The sequence below is a fragment of the Macaca nemestrina genome, chromosome 7, assembly GCF_043159975.1.
Source record: "Macaca nemestrina isolate mMacNem1 chromosome 7, mMacNem.hap1, whole genome shotgun sequence".
NCBI classification, from domain to species: Eukaryota; Metazoa; Chordata; class Mammalia; order Primates; family Cercopithecidae; genus Macaca; species Macaca nemestrina.
Genome location: NC_092131.1, coordinates 143,309,617 through 143,331,168, shown reverse-complemented (window position 1 = coordinate 143,331,168; position 21,552 = coordinate 143,309,617). Strand labels below are relative to the sequence as shown.

At 38.7% G+C, this 21,552-nt stretch overlaps 1 protein-coding gene across 2 annotated transcripts in view; it reads left to right on the top strand.

The window, feature by feature from the left end:
• Positions 1-21,552, top strand: part of MINDY2 (MINDY lysine 48 deubiquitinase 2) — an 83,474-nt gene that overhangs the window by 47,000 nt on the left and 14,922 nt on the right. For both annotated transcript variants that reach the window (XM_071066782.1, XM_071066781.1), the window contains exons 5-6: positions 1,831-1,933; positions 11,748-11,890. In XM_071066782.1, coding sequence (XP_070922883.1) covers positions 1,831-1,933; positions 11,748-11,890 — 246 coding nt within the window. The remainder of the gene's footprint in view (positions 1-1,830; positions 1,934-11,747; positions 11,891-21,552) is intronic.

Sequence of the window (21,552 nt, the reverse complement as noted above, 5' to 3'; positions counted from 1 at the left end):
GCAGGAGAATCGCTTGAACCTGGGAGGCAGAGGTTGCAGTGAGCCAAGATTGTCCCACCACACTCTACCCTGGTGACAGAGCGAGACTCCATCTAAAAACAAACAAAAAAATTAGTCAGGTGTGGTGGCGGGTACCTGTAATCCCTGCTACTCGGGAGGCTGAGGCAGGAGAATCACTTGAACTTGGGAGGTAGAGGTTGCAATGAGCCAAGATCACACCACTGCACTCCAGCCTGGGCAAGAGAATGAGACTCCATTCCCCCGACTAAAAAAAATGTTTAAGATATCTATGCCTGTAAACATTTTCCACAATTTCCTGCTTTGACATTTTGAATTAACTGATTGTCGTCTCAACCAATCATCAGTTCCAGTTGTATGAGTTAAGAGTCTCTTAGTATTGTAGACTTTTTCATAAACAAGGAAAATAAATTATAGCCTAGAATGGTGGTTCTCAAACTTGTTATGCATCGGAATCACCTGCGCAGTGGAATGAAAACTTACACAATTGAGAAGCAACTTGAGCCTGAAATTCTTTTACATCTTTTTAATAAGCTCCCCAAGTTTGAAAACCACTGCTGAGTATGTGCAGATATATGTTGAGACCTGTGGTATTCAAAGAGTAAGTCCTCAAGGTGATCATTTGAATGTAGGAAGAAAACATTGGCCCTCTTATTTTTATTTATATAATTCTAAAATTTGTATTTATTAGGTATATAACTTGTTAATACAGCAATACATGTAAATAATTTATAAATATAAATATATTTTCATGTATGGAAAGGCAACTATATGAGTTGTTTAGACAGTAGAAACCTCTTTTTCTTCTATAGTCAAAGCAAAGTGTAATGGAGACAGAGTAAAGAAGCCCAATTTTGGCCGGGCGCGGTGGCTCAAGCCTGTAATCCCAGCACTTTGGGAGGCCGAGATGGGCGGATCACAAGGTCAGGAGATCGAGACCATCCTGGCTAACACGGCGAAACCCCGTCTCTACTAAAAACACAAAAAATTAGCCGGGCGAGGTGGCGGCGCCTGTGGTCCCAGCTACTCGGGAGGCTGAGGCAGGAGAATGGCGGGAACCCGGGAGGCGGAGCTTGCAGTGAGCTGAGATCTGGCCACTGCACTCCAGCCTGGGCGACAGAGCGAGACTCCGTCTCAAAAAAAAAAAAAAAAAAAAAAAAAAAAGAAGAAGCCCAATTTTATTTTCCTATAGCTTAAAAGTTTAAATTTACTCTTCTGCTGTACCTCCAAAAAAGAACCATGAAGCAGATACCATTCCTGATTAACATACTTTTCTTCAGGAAAATAACATTAGTTATCTCTACTCACATCTCCACTATACTTCTCTAGGAAATAAGTAATAAAATGTAATAATTTTATTAATCCTATAAATTAACATATTTAAAGTTGCCTTGCTTTAAATGCGCAACATTTGTTTTTTACTTTTTAAAAAAAAAACTGTTGCTTGGTAGTTTATGCTGGGTGGAAAAAAATTGATATTTTCTTATTTTTTCTCCTGAAATAGTTTATGTTTTATTTTGATCACTTAAATACATGTTTATGACCTTAAGAAATAAAGTTGCATGTAATAATCCTATTTAATCTTTTTTTGCATAATTAAAATAATACAACTGCAGTATTTTTCATAATGTGTCATACTGAGCTGTAAACAAACTTGGAAACTGTTGGGTGTTGATTTTAGTGCTGATTTTGTTTTTCTTAAATAATAGTTTTATATTTAGTATTAGAATAAAATTATAAAGAGTGATATGGCTTTCTTTTGTTTTGTTTCTAATCTTACCATGATTAGTGAGACAGTCATTTGTTTTCTAGATTGATGACATCGTAAAAGCTGTTGGTAACTGCAGCTACAACCAACTAGTGGAGAAGATCATCTCTTGTAAACAGTCAGACAATAGTGAGCTGGTTAGTGAAGGTGGGTGAGTGCTGCTGTTTCCTGACTTTTGAAATTCTTGGCAAGATAATTTTTCTAATAATTTAATATCTTTCAAATTTATTAAATAAGACTTCTAAAAAACACATGTCATATTACTTGTATGAATTTTAAGAAGTAACCATTCATAGGCTGGGCATGGTGGCTCTCGCCTGGAATCCCAGCGCTTTGAGAGGCTGAGGCAGGTGGATCACCTGAGGACAGGAATTCATGATCAGCCTGGCCAACATGGTGAAACCACATGTCTACTAAAAGTACAACAAAAAATTAGCCGGCCATGGTGGCGCATGCCTGTAATCCCAGCTACTCAGAAGGCTGAGGCAGAAAGGAGACTCACTTGAACCCAGGAGGCGGAGGTTGCAGTGAGCCAAGATCGCGCCACTGTACTCCACCCTGAGCAACAGAGTGACTCTGTATCAAAAAAAAAAAAAAAAAAAAAAAAAGAAGTAATCCTTCATAAAGGTGCCAATGAAAGGTTTTTCCTAGAATTCTTTTTCATTTAACTTGTAAAATCAGGCCTCAATTCTATTAAAAATCTTTGGAATCACTTGCTAACTTTGGTATGGTCATGTACCCAGAGGTTACTGATAATTACTTTTTTAAAAAAGGTTTATTATTTAGGAGTACTGAATGGACTTTATCATTGATCCTGAATACTTCAGTTGACTGAGATGAGTGTTATGGTGCTCAAGTACTCTATTTTAGTAGACTACTGCCTTACGTTTCAGTATAATATAATATATTAAAGCCCCATTCTGGATCAGAATATGCCTCTGAAAATCAGTTTTCCTAATCCTTAACTAACTGGAATTCCTAAATTCATCATCACAAAATCAGTTTAGTATTTTTTCAACTGTGTTCCAGTCAATGATGAGAAGTGGAGATTTGAAACAGAATGCTATCAAAAGGCATAGCATGTAGATATACCTTCTTAGTCCCCATTTTACTCTTTCAAAAATACACACAAATACTGAGGCTATACTTCTTCTTTCTATGAAAGGTAAACAAAAAAGAAAGAGAAATCATGAGAAGTAGAGCATGAGTTTTAGTCTGTCTCAGACACACAATTATTTTACATAAGATATAATGAAAGTTTATTACAATAATCACATTTTTAAGAATTAAAACTGACGACTACAAGAACATATGAGCATATAAAAGATATGTGCATGAATTCCATCTATATTAATCAGAACCCAACTAATTATATTACTTAATTATCCAGAAGTTTAACACATTTTTGCAAAAGAGGAAAATAATAAGAAAATGCATAGTATTTTAGTTAAGGTTTATCCTAATCTTTTTTTTTTTTTTTTTTTTGGAGATGGAGTTTCACTCTTGTTGCCCAGGCTGGAGTGCAATGGTGCGATCTCAGCTCACTGCAACCTCTACCTCCTAGGTTCAAGCCATTCTCCTGCCTCAGCCTCCCGAGTAGCTGGGATTACAGGCATGCACTAATTTTGTATTTTTCGTAGAGATGGGATTTTGTCTTGATCAGGCTGGGAGGTTTATGCTAGTCTTCTACTTGCAATAAACATATAAAGATACAGGGACAGGCTGGACATTGTGGCCCACACCTGTAATCCCAGCACTTTGGGAGGCTGAGGCAGGAGGACTGCTTGAGCCCAGGAGTTTGAGACTAGCCTGGGCAATGTAGCAAGATCCCATTTCTAAAAAATAAAAATAAAAAATTAGCCAGGCACCTGTAGCTCCACGTACTTGGTAGGCTGAGGCTGAAAGATCACTTGAACCCAGGAGGTCAAGGCTGCAGTGAGCCAAGATCATGCCACTACACTCTAGCCTTGGCAACAGAATAGAATCTGTCTTAAAAAAAAAACAAAAAGCAAAAAACATTATACAGTCGTTGATCGTTGATTTCTCTGACAACTCTTTCGTTACAGCATGAGGCAGCAATGTTCAAATTTTAGGAGGGAAAGAAGCAACAAAAACTGTTAGAAAAGTGTTTTATCTCAATTAACAAAATTCCTTCTCAATGAACTAGACTGTAGGGGGGAAAAACTCCACTCACTAGAAGTTTGCATTCCTATACAAGCTCTCATTACCATAGATATATTACTAAAAAGAAGCTCCTATTTTAAAAATGTCTATCTATGGAATCCTTCTTCAGTAATGTCCAGTATACTAGAGTATGCTATTCAGTAGTACTTGAAGGAACAATATGATTCAGAAAGTGGTAACAGACAGAATGCTAGCCAAGAAGTAATACTTGGATAAACTGACTTATGGAGTATGAAGTTATGTGAAACACTTTTAACATCTTTCCCAATTATGGCTACAAATACAGTAAGGATGGGACTTAGTACTACAATAATTAATAAAATGAACAAAAAAGTCAGTCCCTTCATTACTTCTTTTTCCTTAACCTGATGTCACAAATATTATTATTTTTCTGACATTGATTCTTCAGGATAATGAAAAACTATAGTTAATATATGTGTTATTGATAATTTAGGAAGAACATCATGGTAAAAGCAAAGAAAGAAACCCTCTAAAATGGTATAGAATTTTTAGGGAATATCTACTGGGTATATTTATTGATTACTTCCTTGATATATAAATTTCATAGTGGTGAAATTCTACATGCCAGATTTCCATATTAAAGAATAATTATATGTGTCATTCAGCATAATTAAAAAGCTAAACTAGATATTTGTTCATAAGTGACTACAAGTATGTAGTTCATTTGAAATAATTACTTAACACTAATGGTTACTTGTATAAAACACTAAGAAATCATGGAAAATAAAAGGCCATAATAGACCATAATAGACATTTTTACTTACTTTTTAGCAATTAGGTTTCCTTCATCATTTTTCTTCATCATATTATCTTTTTTTTTTTTTTTTTTTTTTGAGACAGTCTCGCTCTGTCACCCAGGCTGGAGTGCAGTGGCATGATCTCGGCTCACTGCAACCTCTGCCTCCTGGATTCAAGCAATTCTCCTGCCTCAGCCTCCCGAGTAGTTGGGACTACAAGCATGTGCCACCATGCCTGACTAATTTTTGTATTTTTAGTAGAGATGGGTTTTCACCATGTTGGCCAGGCTGATCTCGAACTCCTGACCTCAGGTGATCTGCCAGCCTCGACCTCCCAAAGTGCTGAGATTACAGGCATAAGCCACCTCAGCCAGCCCATCATATATCATATTATCTTGAGTGGTGTTCAGTTGAAATAATCTGCTTTCTTTTTCTGTTTAGCCTGCAATTGTAGCTTTCCCTTTAAATCAGTATAATACCTCAAAGCTGACTTATTTCTAATCTTTATTAAAAAAATAATAATAAGTTTTGGTCACAGATGATAACTTTTTAAAAATTCACACATTTTATTTCCTATCAAGGTATGGAGAATAAGAAATATATTCCCTCAAATTCCTTTTTAAGGAAAAAGAAATGTTATTTAGCAAATAATCAAATAGAGTTAGGTGTTCTTTCAACTTGTTTTAGATAACATTCACTTTTCTTGATGCGAATACCTTGTAAGTAAAGGTATAGAACTTTTACTTTACGTAGAATACTTATTTGTAGAACACAGTGCTTTTGGGTGTTGATACCTTTTTTATTTTCTACTTTTTTTCCAGTATAGTGATGAATAGAAACAATACCTTTTTGAATCTGGTTGTGATGATGCTGATTTTTCATGGCAGCAAAAATCAGCAAGTTTTAAAAAAGCACAGTACCAGCAGCCAGACTTCACCAGAGCTATTCATTTAATTCCAGATGCTCTCAGGAATCGTTCTTTTTTGTTGTGTGTGTGGTTGTTGTTTGTTTGTTTTGAGACAGAGTCTTGCTCAGTTGCCCAGGCTGGAGGCTGGAGTACAGTGGTGCAATCTCGGCTCACTGCAACCTCTGCCTCCTGGGTTCAAGCAGTTGTTCTGCCTTAGCCTCCCAAGTAGCTGGGACTACAGGCTCACGTCACCACGCTGGCTAATTTTTTGTATTTTTAGATGAGACAGGATTTCACCATGTTGTCCAGGCTGGTCTCAAACTCCTGACAGCTGATCTGCCCACCTCCGCCTCCGAAAGTGCTGGGATTACAAGTGTGAGCTACCACACCCGGCCTAGGAATGTTTCTTTAACAGTTGATCCTAGGACAAAAATACACTTATAAAAATATTTCTAGGATATGTATTATTCATTTATTAAAATATTTATTGAGCCTTTATTATGTGCCATAGATACTGAACATTATAGTTTGGCTTATTATTTTTATTAAATAATATTGGTTTCCTTTTTCTTTCTTCAACTTTTATTTTGAAAAATCTCAAACCCATAAAAAATATTATAATGGCACAATGAACATTTATATGCTCTTTACCTAAATTTACCAATTGTTAATATGTTGAATGTTTTCTTTTTTTCTGTATTCCTACACACCGAACACATAATCTTTTTTTTTTTTTTTTTTTTTTGAGACGGAGTTTTGCTCTTATTGCCCAGGCTGGAGTGCAATGATGCAACCTTGGCTCACCACAACCTCTGCCTCCCAGGTTCAAGCGATTCCTCTTCCTCAGCCTCCCGAGTAGCTGAGATTACAGGCATGCACCACCACACCTAGCTAATTTTGTATTTTTAATAGAGATGGGTTTCTCCATGTTGGTCAGGCTGGTCTCAAACTCCCAAACTCAGGTGATCTGCCCGCCTTGGCCTTCCAAAGTGCTGGGATTACAGGCATGAGCCACTGCACCTAGCCCCACACACTCTTTTTTCCCTAAATCTTGTGAGAATTAATTGCAAATAAAGCACTTTGTCCGTAAATGCTTCATCATTTGTCTCCTAAGAACAAGGAATTCTCTTATATAAATTCTCCTATATAATCACGATACAATTATCTCAAGCAATTTAGCATTTATACAATATTATTTAATATATTGTTCATATTCAGAATTATCCCATTTTCCCAGTAATGCCCCTTACAGCTTTTAATTTTTTTCAATGTAGGCTCCAATTAAGAATCATTTAGTTGTCACATCTCTTTAGTCTTCTGTAATGTAGAGCAGTTCTATAACCTTCTTCCTTCCTCCTTCCTCTCTTGCTTCCTCCCTTCCTTCCTTCTTTGCTTCCTCCCTCGTTTCCTTCCTTGCTTCCTCCCTCCTTTCCTTCCTTTTTTGTCTTTTATGACATTGACTTTTTAAAATAGTCCAGGCCAGTTGTTCCATTGAATATTCCTCAATTTGGATTCATCTGATTATTTCCTCATTAGTAGATTCAGGTTATATATTTTTGGCAGGGATGCTACATAGGTGACATTATGTCTTTCCCAGTGCATCAAATCGGGGGCACATGAGCCTGATTATCTCATTCTTGGTGATGTTCAAATATAAGATAATATCTGCCAGGTTTTAATACTGTAAAGATGCCCTTTTCCCTTGGTAGTTAATAAGTCACCTGTGATGTTATTCTTTGAACTGTGTGAATATGCTATTCCTTAATAATCTTTCACCCAGTAGATCTGGCATCCATTGATTCTTGCCTGAATCAATTATTACTGTGGTGGTCATAATTTCTGTTATTCCTTCTATTTATTAGTTGTTATTCTTCTGTAACAGAACAGTTTTCACTTCTCTTCCTTCTCCTCCTTCCCCATTAAAAAAAATTATATCAATATAAACTCATGGATTCCTTTTTATTCAGTGTATTATAATCCATTATCATTATTCTTTTTGATGCTTTAATTATTCTAAATATGATATGGCCAGTGGGATGCCCTCAAGTTGGGTCTTGTGTTCTTTTGTATCTCCTCATCTTTCCTTGAGCACTTATTTTTTGGCACAGTAAAATGTTCTGGGCTCCCTACTGCACTCCTGGAATCAAATCATATGAGTGGACTGGGCGCGGTGGCTCACGCCTGTAATCCCAGCACTTTGGGAGGTAGGTAGATCACCTGAGGTCAGGAGTTCGAGACCAGTCTGGCCAACATGGTGAGACCCTGTCTCTACTAAAAATACAAAAAATTAGCCAGGTGTGCAGTGAGCCGAGATAGCGTCACTGTACTCCAGCCTGGGAACAGAGTGAGATTCCGTCTCAAAAAAAACAAAAAAATATTGTATGAGCTTTTATCTTTTCAAGTAAAATCTGGGCATTTGTCATTAAAATAAATTGTCTTGCCCATCCTTTTGAGAAAAAAATACATTCATATAATGTATTTGATCTTTGAAACTTAAATATAGATTAAATTCTTTAAAATTAGATTGTTTAAAGCTGTCACAGTGACAAGTTAAGTTCTGACTAAGCTTAAACTTGAACACAAATCTCAGACAGGACCACATCTAGGCAACATTTTTAAATAAATCAAATTTCCTTCCTTCCTATTTCTACATTCTATTCCTTTTTACCTAATGATAGTACCTGTCTTTCTAACTTCACCATCTCTAAGGCATTCATTACTTTCATGTTCTCTAATAACTGTCCAGTAATAGAGGAAAACAATTTAATGAACTAATTTATTATTGAATTTCTTTTTTCTTTTTTTTTTTTTTTTTTTTTGGGAGACAGAGTCTCTGTCGCCCAGGCTGGAGTGCAGTGGTACAGTCTCGGCTCACTGCAAACTCCGCCTCCCAGGTTCATGCCATTCTCCTGCCTCAGCCTCCTGAGTAGCTGGGACTACAGGCGCCTGCCACCACACCCAGCTAATTTTTTTGCATTTTTAGTAGAGAAGGGGTTTCCCTGTGTAAGCCAGGATGGTCTCTATTTCCTGACTTCATGATCCGCCCGTCTCAGCCTCCCAAAGTGCGGGGATTACAGGCGTGAGCCACCGCACCCAGCCTTGAATTTCTGAATATAAGAAATATTTTCAAATATAGTAATCTTCTCAGGAAAATAGGGCTTACATTTATTCTCATGAATAATACTCTATTATCATTATATGAATTTTTTTACCTTTAGTATCATCAATAACAGTATCTAACAATAAAATCGAGATTTAATGTGAATGTTGTAAATAAACCATGGATTATTTGAATCAGTAACACCTCTTTGAGCATTATAATGATGCTCTGATAAGTCTACAGATAAATAAACCACTGTGTAACACTTAGAGTTGTTTTCCAAAATTTGTTTAAATACTTGTAAAAAGTTAAAACTAGATTAGCCTTTTCCACTAAAACCACTGTTTAAGAGATGACAGGAGAATTACGAAACATTGTTTTTCCTAGTTCTTAATAAGTTATGCTTTATGGTTTTGGGAGAGATATAATTCAGGTGGCATTTATAATACTCATCTGCAATAAATTTTAAAACTTAATACCCATAATAATTCTCCTAGGTTACAGTCTTCACTTTGCCATAACTAGTTTTATGTCCTTGGGCAAGTCACTTATTCTCTCTGAGCCTATGTCCTATTCTGTAAAAAGAAGTAGCAGAGAAAGACCTTTCTAATATTGAATTTTTGAATTTCACACTAACATGAAAGTAATGTGCTATATATCTACTGAATTTCTGTATCTTTTTGAGAGGGATCTGTAGAGAGGATATTGTGTGAGTAAGGTATGGAAGGGGCATTTAAAAACATCTTTGTGAAGGGAACATTTAGTAATACAGATATTACAGATAGCAGTGGTACTTTTCAGCACAGGCATAATGACTACTCTTTAAATGCTACATAATAGTAAATGCTATTTACTAGTGTACATCATAAATGCTATTCATTAGTATATGGTAACTTAGTACTTGGCAAAGTAACAACAGTAATCAGGTGGAGAAACTTCTTATATCTAAATGTATAAACTGAAAAAGTTGCAAGTATTCAATGAATTTCTTTTGACTATAGACCTCTTTATAATTTTTGTACTTTCTGTCATAACAAAGTCCTTGCAGTAGTGTGATAACTATAGTGTGGTAACTTTTTACAACTACTTTGTAGCTTGAAGTACTATGGTTTGACACTAAGGGATGTCTAGGGAGTGGAATAAACCTATGTTATCTGCTTCTGGCCCTACCAAGTTTTATTTTAAATTTATTGTTGAAGTGTTAGTTTCATACCACAGATTTATCTTTAGTCCTTATATCTGTATCTCTCAGATCACTTATGAAACTTTTTAGGGCATTCCCTTCCCTCCTCTTCCATTGCTTCTGAGACATCTCTCCTTACTCCAAAAGGAAGGAGGCAAAGAAGAGAAATACAAGTTTAAAAAAATATGTATACAGTTGATTCTCATTATTTATGATAGCTATGTTCTATAAAGTTGCTGTGAACACTGAATTAGTGAATGCTGAACCACTGTCCCTAGGATAAATATGAGTTAGTTTCCAAGGAGCCTTTGGTAACAACATTTTCATCAACTGATCAATACATAAACTTGTTTTATGTGTGTTTCTGTTAAACACACCTTATTTAATATACATTGTTGATTCACTAGCGTTAAACTCACAGCCAACAGCACTACAGATAGAATATGCCTCATCTGAAAATCCAAAATCCAAAATGCTCCAAAATCTAAACACCAACATGACGCTCAGAGGAAATGCTCATTGGAGCATTTGAGATTTCTCATTTTCAGATTAGGGATGCTCAGCTGATAAGTATAACACAAATGTTGCAAAATCCAAAAGAATCCAAACCCAAAACACTTCTAGTCTCATGCATTTCAGATAAGTGATACTTAGCCTCTCAACCTGTATAACTCATGCCTGAACGAAACTTACCTAGCACATGTATTTTTTCTGTAAGGCACATCACAGCCTTTGTCTACTGAATACTAGCCAGCACTTTGGCATTATGCTTGGATGCTGTTTGAAACAGCAAAATCACCAACAGAAGGCATAAAAATGTGAAAAACTTGGCGCTAAATAGACCATGAAAGGGACACTTGTTTACAGTATGTGAGAGAGCTGAAGCAAGAAGGCAGAATGTTGCCTTGTTTGACCTCAGCTGGGAATGTGCACATTGGGCCACTCAGAATTTTCACCGGTCTTCACATGTCCACAAACAAGCATAAAAATGCTGCAAGTGTTGATTTGAGGGTTCTAAATAAATTTTAGCCAGCAGATGAACTTGCAGATACGAACTTGCAATGAGGATCAATTGTGTTTATGAAGATCAGCTGTGTGCGTGCGTGTGTGTGTGTGTATATATATGTTTTAAACTATACCCCAGATCACTTCTGCATATTTTATTGTATTTCAAAAACAAAAGCCATAAGATCTGTTTCCAAACTTGATACAGCTACATGAGTGGCATATGTTGGAGGAGATTAGAATAAAAAATGGCATAAAAAGCCATTACAAATGGCATCATTTATCCCACGGCTTTCTCTTCAGCCTTATGCCTACTTGTAGTTTTAAAGCAAGAATTGAGAAGTTTACAATTAAGAATTGAGAAGTTTAAGAATTATCTAGGATTTTTGTAAAATCTTTTAATGTGAAAACACCTTGCTACTGGGAAGGTAGCTGTTGACTGACATTTTTCTTTCCTACCCATTTTTAAAATTGCCTGACACCTGTCTTTTTATTTGCTTTGATGAGTTTTAGTTTTATTGTGTCTGCTTTTTTACTGCAACCTGCATGAAATCCTTTGTAATAGTAGGTGAGGTATAAGTAAATTCATTTGTTTATAAAAAAGAATTTCATGTAACTATTTCTTTAGGTTAGGAATTTCTGTATACACATATTTCATAGCAAAATTAAAATCACAGATGTCCAATTTGGAGTCATCATAAAGTAGTAGGGAAAGTATTATAATGATAGGCCTTTTTCCATGCTTGGAACACACTTTAAATAGAAAAAGAATAACTTTTTAATTTTGAAATTATTCTATCTAATATTATGCATTGGTTCTATAGGCTTTGTAGCTGAGCAGTTTCTAAATAACACAGCCACTCAACTGACATACCATGGATTATGTGAACTAACTTCAACGGTTCAGGAAGGAGAACTTTGTGTGTTCTTTCGGAATAATCATTTTAGCACCATGACCAAATACAAGGTATGATATAGAAATAGCTATTTAATTGTGATTCTAAATCAAAAGAGCTTGATTTAGAGATGTCTTTTGATCTGCTTATAAATAAAAGATTTTAGCATAATATTTTGTAACCATCAAATTATGAAGGTAATTATTAAATACAGTACTTTATAAGGATGGGATGGATTAACAATTGAAGTGTTACCTCAAATCACTTTTTGTTTTTTAATTCTCCACTTCTTTTTCACAGATCTTTGCAATAAGTATTTTATTATTTTCTTTCTAAGAATCAAAAAAAGATAAACCCTAGAGATAGAACTAGGATGACTTATTTTTTTTTTTTGAGATGGAATTTTGCTCTTGTCGCCCAGGCTGGAGTGTGATGGCGCGACCTCGGCTCACCGCAACCTTTGCCTCTCGGATTCAAGCAATTCTCCTACCTCAGCTTCCCAAGTAGCTGGGATCACAGGCATATGCACCACCACACCCCGCTAATTTTTGTGTATTTTTGGTAGAGACAGGGTTTCTCCATGTTGGTCAGGCTAGTCTCGAACTCCCGACTTCAGGTGACCCGCCCGCCTTGGCCTCCCAAAGTGCTGGGATTACAGGCGTAAGCCACCATGCCCAGGCTTTTTTTTTTTTTTTTCCTTTTTTGAGATGGAGTTTCACTCTTGTTGCCCAGGCTGGAGTACAATGACGTGATTTTGGCTCACTACAACCTCCACCTTGGGTTCAAGCAATTCTCCTGCCTCAGCCTCCTGAGTAGCTGGGATTACAGGTATGCGCCACCATGCCTGGCTAATTTTGTGTTTTTAGTAGAGACGGGGTTTCTCCATTTTGGTCAGGTTGATCTTGAACTCCCGACCTCAGGTGATAACTCGCCTCGGCCTCCCAAAGTGCTGGGATTACAGGCGTGAGCCACCACGCCCGGCCAGAACTAGGATGACATCTAATGATGGAAGTTTATATTTCAGTGCTAAAGGAATTTAGAATAAACTTTTTTATTTATTTAGATGATTTGCCTTTATGATGGTTTGCTATTATTAAAGTTTAATGAATTTGGTGTGACCAAACATTAAATTCTTTAATAATGTGTAGCTTTAAATTCTTCCTATAGTGCCATTTATGGCTCTGTCATTTACTGGTTTACTCTTTTTATCTCTTATAGCCATTCTTTTTGTTGTTAGAGCTTTCACTTAGTTCAGAAGTTTGTCACCTTATACCTATTGAAGGTATAGATTCCTTCAATAGTACAGTAGAATACCGTACTGATGCCGTCAATAATATACCAAAAATGTTCAGTAGCACTTCATGCATGGGGATAAAAATACAAGATATGTTCTATTCACCAATACTTTACTTCAGCCAAAATGGTGTCTATTCACTGATAACCCTCCATCCCATACATACATTATACCTTCTAATTTCTGCACTTTCCTGCCATATCTCACTCCTTAAGCCCTGTTTGGAAAGCTCTTCTCATTCCTTTTTGCCTGTCCAAATTTTACCCATCCTTTAAGAAACATTTCAAATACTAACTCTTTAGTAAAGCTACTTCTACTTTCCTCAAACCACTGGTTCTCAACCCAAATTGTATGCTAAAACTGTACGGGAAGCTTTTTTTAAAATGCCAGTCCTCAGAACCTACCACCAACTCCATTAAATGGAGGTGGGATCTGCGCATGATTAATTTTGAGTGCTTTTCAGGTGATTTTAATGTGCAGCTAAGGCAGAGTACAATTGTCTAACCATCATCTAGCTGTTATTGGCTACATCATCTTTTTTTAGCCCTTATTGGTTAATACCTAGTTACCAGTTTTCTTTCCATGTAAATGTGTCATTTTTTTTCCTAAACGAAAGTATCTTATTAAGGTCATGAATTACATCTTCATATTTTCTTCAACACTTTAGTCAGTGAATTACACAGAGTAGTATAAAATAATGATTTGTTTGCCTGTGTAAGAATACCCTTAAAGCCCTGGCTCTCCCTATCTTGGTTATAGCAACAGCTCATTTGTATAACTTCAACATTTTAGCTATATCTAGGTCAGATATGGGCCCAGAGTCATCCATACTCCTCAGAATTCTGAGGCCAAAGGATATAAGGATCAGATTTATTGCTACATGGTGAATACTGCTAAATCATTTTATTTCTTACTTAACCTGACCTTTCAAGTCTAGGATTTATTCATTTATTTAACAAATATTTATTGAGCAGGTATCATGTCTGGGTGCTCACTAGTAGTCGGAATACAGCCACGAGCAAGGCGGCTATGGTGTCTGCCTATTAAGGACCTCCTAGTTTGACAAGGGGCAGATATTAAATAATTACACAAATAATTGTTAATTTATTTCTACTGAGATACATTTTGTTAAGGATACATATCACAAGCTATGAGTGTTTTTATCAGGATTTATAACTTAGTTGCTTTTATCAGGACTTACAACTTAGGGAGTGTCAGGAAAGATATATTTGAGAAGGTCACATTTAAAATGATGCCTGAGGCTGGGCATGGTGGCTCATGCCTGTAATCCCAGCAGTTTAGGAGACTGAGGCGGGTGGATCACCTGAGGTCAGGAGTTCGAGACCAGCCTAGCCAACATGGTGAAACCCCATCTCTACTAAAAATACAAAAATTAGCTGAGCATGGTAGTGGGCGCCTGTAATCCCAGCTACCTGGGAGGTTGAAGCAGGAAAATCGCTTGAACCTGGGAGGCAGAGGTTGCGGTGAACTGAGAACATGCTGTTGCACTCCAGCCTAGGTGACAAGAGCAAAACTCTGTCTCAATAAATTAATTCATTAAATAAAAATAAAATGATACCTAAAAAGTGAATCTTCTAGTTTAATAAGTTGGCCAAAAAAGAGTAACTAAGCAGATAGAGCATGTATGCAAAGGCCCTGAGGAAGGAAAGAGCTTGACTCCTGAGGAATTAAAAGAAAGTCAGTGTGCCTGAAGCATAGCAAATAAAAGGAATGAAGAAAGGCTAAATAGATAGACAGGGATTAGATCTTGTAAAGTGTTGGGGTTTTTTTTAATTTTAATTTTTATTTTTGAGATGAGGTCTTGCTCTGTCACCCAGGCTGGAGTGCAGTGGCGCAATCTGGGCTTACTGCAAGCTCCACCTCCCGGGTTCATGCCATTCTCCTGCCTCAGCCTCCCAAGTAGCTGGGACTACAGGCGCCCACTATCACGCCCAGCTAATTTTTTTGTATTTTTAGTAGAGGTTTCACTGTCAGCCAGGATGGTCTTGATCTCCTGACCTTGTGATCCTCCCGCCTTGGCCTCCCAAAGTGCTGGTATTACAGGCGTGAGCCACCACGCCCGGCCTATTGCATCTCAAACTTAACTATAATTATTATTATTATTTTTTTTGAGACAGGGTGGGGTCTCACTCCATCACCCAGGATGGAGCGCAGTGGCTACTATAATTCTTAATATCTAAAATCTAGTCCATATTCAAATTTGCCACTTGTCCCCAAAATAGTTTTATGGATGATTTGTTCAAACCAGGATCTAATCAAAGACCATGCATTGCATTTGATAGAGTAACTCCGTTTTAATATGATCCAAATCTTGTGTTCTCCAGGGATCCTATGGGCATTTGGGCGATTATTTATGACCCATTACAGTTCTCGGTTCTATTTCCTGTATTCCTATTATACCAGCTTTCCAATCCTCAGTCTTTAGATAAGACACTGCTTTACTTCTGACAGAGTACCCAGTGAGTGCCTTTTTTTTTTTTTTTTTTCATCTGAAACAGGGTCTTGCTCTGTCGCCCAGGCTTGAGTGTGCTGGTGCAATCTCAGATCACTGCAACCTCTGCCTCCTGGGTTCAAGCGATCCTCATGGCTTAGCCTCCCAAGCAGCTGGGACTACAGGTGTATGCCATCACACCTGGCAAATTAAAAATTTTTTCTTAGAGACAGGATATCCCTGTGTTGTCCAAACTGGTGTTGAGCTCCTGGACTCAAGCAGTCTGCCCACCTCAGCCTCCCAGAGTGTTGGGATTACAGGTGTGAGCCACTGCACCCAGACATGAGTGCATTCTTTACAAGGGTCAAAATTATGTCTTCTTCATTGACCCAGTGACAGATTACCTGATTTACAACAGAATCTATAACACTTTGGCTGTTGGTATAGAATAGAACCCCTAAAGGAATACTTTAAAATTACTAAATAAATGCCAAATAAAATTTAGGGAAGGGGTTCTTCCAGCATGGTGTCCATTTGCTCATTAAGGGAATAAGGCAGAGAGAGGATTGTGCCTTTGTTCTATTAAGGCTGTTCAGCATTAAGACTATTACTCTGTCCTACTAATTCCTGAGTTGTTTGTAGCTCTTTATAAACTTGAGCCCCAGAGAATGTGTAATTTAGTAAGGACACAAATAATAATTTTTAAAAATAGAGGTTGGGCAAGGCGGTTCATGCGTGTAATCCTAGCACTTTGGGAGGCCAAGGCTGAACAGTTGCTTGAGGCCCAGAGTTCAAAGCCAGCCTGGACAACATAGGAAGACCCCGTCTCTACAAATAATTTTGAAAAGTAAGCCAGTGTGGTGGTATGTGCCTATAGACCCAGTTACTTGGTGGCTGAGGTGGGAGGATCACTTGAGCCCTGAGCCCAGGAGGGTGAGACTGCAGTGAGCCATGATGGCACCAAAAAAAAAAAAAAAAAAAAACCTTTTTTAAACAAACTATGACTACTTTCAAAGCTACATCCTCCATATCTTCCTACTGCCTTCTAGCATTTCACTCTTGAGGAACTCTTAGTTTTTAGGGACATCTTATGCTTTCATATTTAATGACCAGCCAGGCTCACACATGTGTTCGCAGTACTTTAAGAGGCTGAGGTGGGAAGATTGCTTGAGCCCAGTAGTTAGAGACCAGCATGGACAATGAAGTGATACCTTGTCTCTACAAAAAACTTTTAAAACGTTTTTTTTAAAAAAAACAAAAAAACAAAAAACAGGCATGGTGGTGTATGCCCATAATCCCAGCTCTTTGGGAGGCTGAGATGGGAGGATTGTTTGAGTCCAGGAGATTGAAGCTACAGTGAACTGTGATCGTGCCACTGCACTCCAGCCTGGATGACAGAGCAAGACCTTGTTTCAAAAAAAAAGGAAAAATTATATTTAATGGTCACCATGTTTTCCATCTTTCTACTCCTGTGAACTCTTTTTCTTTGAAACATCTGTCATATAAATACATTTCATCCCACAGAATTCAAGATATACTTTCAGGCCAGGCGTGGTGGTTCACGCCTGTAATCCCAGCACTTTAGGAGGCCAAGGCAGGTGGATCACTTGAGGTCAGGAGTTTGAGACCAGCCTGGCCAACGTGGTGAAACCCTATGTCTTCTAAAAATACAAAAATTAGCTGGGCGTGATGGTGCGTGCCTGTAATGCCAGCTACTTAGAAGGCTGAGACAGGAGAATTGCTTGAATCCAGGAGGCGGAGGTTGCAATGAGCCGAGATCATGCCACTACACTCCAGCCTGGGTGACAGAGCGAGACTCCATCTCAAAAAAAACAAAAAAGATATACTTTCAACAAACAAATTTAACATCTAGATAGAATGCTTTACCTCAGTGGTGTTTACACCTATGGGCTTGTAATAATAAATTGCCAGTCTATAATAAACTGGCAGTCAGACATAAATATCTATACTTCTATTATTTTGTTAGTGGGGCTACTTTTTAGAGTTTTTTTTTTTTTTTTTTTTAAGATGGAGTCTCAGCCGGACGCCGTGGCTCACGCCTGTAATCCCAGCACTTTGGGAGGCCGAAGCAGGCGGATCACGAGGTCAGGAGATCGAGACCATCCTGGCTAACACGGTGAAACCCCATCTCTACTAAAAATACAAAAAATTAGCCAGGCGTGGTGGTGCGCGCCTGTAGTCCCAGCTACTCGGGAGGCTGAGGCAGGAGAATGGCGTGACCCTGGGAGGCGGAGCTTGCAGTGAGCCAAGATCGTGCCACTGCACTCCAGCCTGGGCGACAGAGCGAGACTCCGTCTCAAAAAAAAAAAAAAAAAAAAAAAAAGATGGAGTCTCACTCTGTTGCCTGGAGTGGAGTGCAGTGGCGCAATCTCAGCTCACTGCAACCTCCACCTGTTAGGTTCAAACGATTCTCCTGCCTCAGCCTCCCAAGTAGTTGTGATTACAGGCAGGTACCACCACTCCCGGCTTATTTTTTTTTAGTAGAGATGGGTTGCACCATGTTGTCCAGACTTGTCTCAAATCCCTGCCTTCAAGTGATCCGCCCACCTTGACCTCCCAAAGTGCTGTGATTACAGGCGTGAGCCACTGAGCGTGGCCTAATTTTTATTACGACTTTTCAGAGAGGATCTTTAGGCTTCCAGGTATTCATGATTATCTATATCATTATCAAGACCTAGGCCAACAGGGGAAAGTCCATGATGGCAGGACAAAAATGATTACCCAGGAAACCTCCAGTTTCTTTACTGGTTGTACCAATTTCCATAGGAATTTACTAAACCCTATTTATGAAAAGCTTTTTTTAATATTTATTTAATTAATTTTTTTTAGTGTGTGTTAAAATCTTTTGTCATCCAAAGTCTTTTGGAATTCTAGAGATGTTTGAGCTGTGGGCTCTTCTTTGACAAGAGGGTAAGGGAGGTATACATGCTTTCTAGTTATGAATGGTGTTGTTTAGTATTACATCTTTGTTCTAACTCCCATCTCAAGGTATTGGATAGAAGCAGAGCGAATTCTCTGTTAAGTTAGACTCTTCTTTGTGGAGTTTTTTTGTTTGTTTGTTTGTTTGTTTGTTTGTTTGTTTAGATGGAGTCTCACTCTGTTATCCAGGCTGGAGTGCAGTGACACAATCTTGGCTCACTGCAACCTCCACCTTCCCGGTTCAAGTGATTCTCCTGCCTCAGCCCCCCGAGTAGCTGGGATTACAGGCACCTGCCACCACATCCAGCTAATTTTTGTATTTTTAGTAGGGACGGGGTTTCACCATGTTGGCCAGGCTGGTCTCAAACTCTTGACCTCAGGCAATCCACCCACCTCGGCCTCCCAAAGTGCTGGGATTACAGGTGTGAGCCACCACACCCTGCCTAGGGTTAGGCTTTTTGGTGACCCTCTATACACCAAAGTGGTGTTTAGAGGACCACTAGGTGGTGTTTCAATACACCAAACCATTGAAAAGTATATAAATGTTTCTAAAACCTATACCTGGACAAAGTATTCCCTGTTTATTAACTTCATGATTTCATCTTCATCTGTTTATTTATTTTTACCACAGTTGATTTTATCTTTTTTGTTTGTTTGTTTTTTCTTTTTGAGACAGAGACTCACTCTGTCACCCAGGCTGGAGTGCAGTGGAGCAATCTTGGCTCACTGCAACCTCTGCCTCCCAGGTTCAAGCAATTCTCATGCCTCAGCCTCCCAAGTAGTTGGGATTACGGGTGTGTGCCACCACGCTCAGCTAATTTTTTGTATTTTTAGTAGAGACAGGGTTTTGCCATGTTGCCCAGCCTAGTCTCGAACTCCTGACCTCAAGCAGTCTGCCCACCTTGGCCTCCCAAAGTGCTAGGATTACAGGCGTGAGCCACCATGTTTAGCCTTGATTTTATCTTTACAGACTTTTTTAAGCCTTCTGCCATCATGAGGTCACAATGGATGTGTTAATCAAACTGACTCATTTTTTGTGAATAGTATCTACCAATCAACTTCACACTTCTGAACGAATATGGTACAAACAATGATTTTTATTACACAGGACATTTTCTCTGACCACAGATATTAATTGACTTCCTATTGTTGGAAAGTCCTTTTATTCCTAGTTTTGTGGTTTACTGTTGCTAAATTCTGGAAAAATACCTTTGTGTTTCTTTCATTATTAGCAAAGTGAAATCCATCTCTGTTAGTTATTACTTGTAATATCCTCCACGAACTCTTCATTAAACTTTTTATTCCTCATCTATCCATTGGCAACAAATAGGAATAGCCCTAATTTCTGCTGTCATTTGTATCACTTCTTTCCTTGTACATCCACCTGGTCTTCCACAATTAAACTGGGCAGATCATCCTTGCAAAATATACATTCACCTCACTATTGTATTTATTTTTTATTTTTTACTTTTTTATTTTTTGTGAGATGGAATCTTGCTCTGTCACCCAGGCTGGAGTGCAGTGGCACAATCTCAGCTCACTGCAAGCTCCGCCTCCCGAGTTCACATCATTCTCCTGCCTTAGCCTCCCGGGTAGCTGGGACTACAGGCGCCCGCCACCACGCCCAGCTAATTTTTTTCTTTTTTTTTTTTTGTATTTTTAGTAGAGATGGGGTTTCACCGTGTTAGCCAGGATGGTCTCGATCTCCTGACCTTGTGATCTGCCCGCCTCAGCCTCCCAAAGTGCGGTGATTACAGGTGTAAGCCACCGCACCTGGCCTATTTTTTTTATTTTTATTTTGTGTGTGTGTGTGAGACACTTTCATTCTGTCACCGAGGCTACAGTGCAGTGGCATGATCTAAGCTCACTGCAACCTCCACCTCCCGCGTTCAAGAGATTCTCATGCCTCAGACTCCCGAGTAGCTGGGATTATAGGCACGCACTACCATGTCCGGCTAATTTGGGGGCCAGATACAGTGGCTTATGGCTGTAATCCCAACACTTTGGGAGGCTCATGATTCTATAAAGATCTATGCCTTTTTTTTTTTTTTTTTTTTTTTTTTTTTTTTTTTTTGAGACAGAGTGTCACTCTTGTTGCCCTGCCTGGAGTGCAATGGTGTGATCTCGGCTCACTGCAACCTCTGCCTCCCGGGTTCAAGCAATTTTTCTGCCTCAGCTTCCCAAGTAGCTGGGATTACAGGTGCACGCCACCATGCCTGGCTAATTTTGTACTTTTAATAGAGACACAGTTTCAACATGTTCGTCAGGCTGGTCTCGAACTCCTGACCTCAGGTGATCCACCTCGGCCTCCCAGAGTGCTGGGATTACAGGCGTGAGCCACCACGCCCAGCGTGAAGATCTGTGCTTTTTTTTTTTCTTGTTTTGAGACAAATTCTTGGTCTGTAGCCCAGGCTAGAGTGCAGTGGCATGATCTCAGCTCACTGCAACCTCTGCCTCCTTGGTTCAAGCGGTTCTCCTGCCTCAGCCTCCCGAGTAGCTGGAATTATAGGTGCACGCCACTGCACCCAGTTAATTTTTTGTATTTTTTAGTAGAGACGGGGTTTCACCATGTTGGCCAGGCTGGTCTTGAACTCCCAACCTCGGGTGATCCTCCCACCTTGGCCTCACAAAGTGCTAGGATTACAGGCGTGAGCCACCGCGCCCGACTGATCTATGGTTTTCAACAGCATAACTAGATTGATTTCTACGAGCAGAGTGAGGAGACCATAAGAGGGCAAATGCTTTCAGGACTATTCCTGTGGGTCTAGATAGTGAGATGACTATTTATCCATGCAGGAAATTTGAAAGTATAAAGATGGGTTGTAAATAAACCATTTCTGTTCTAGAAACAGACCCGTTTAAGTTAGTTTAGCTTTTCATATTTTAAGTTAGTTTAGCTTTTCATGATCATGACTGTTGGATTCCTATCCTTACCTAATTCTGTATCCTAGGTCTAGTTGTTCCATTTCATTTTCGTGGCCCGCCTTCACCACCCTCTGATAACTTCTGCTTGCTCTTAACTAAGATGACATGGCCCCTGTCTAGAT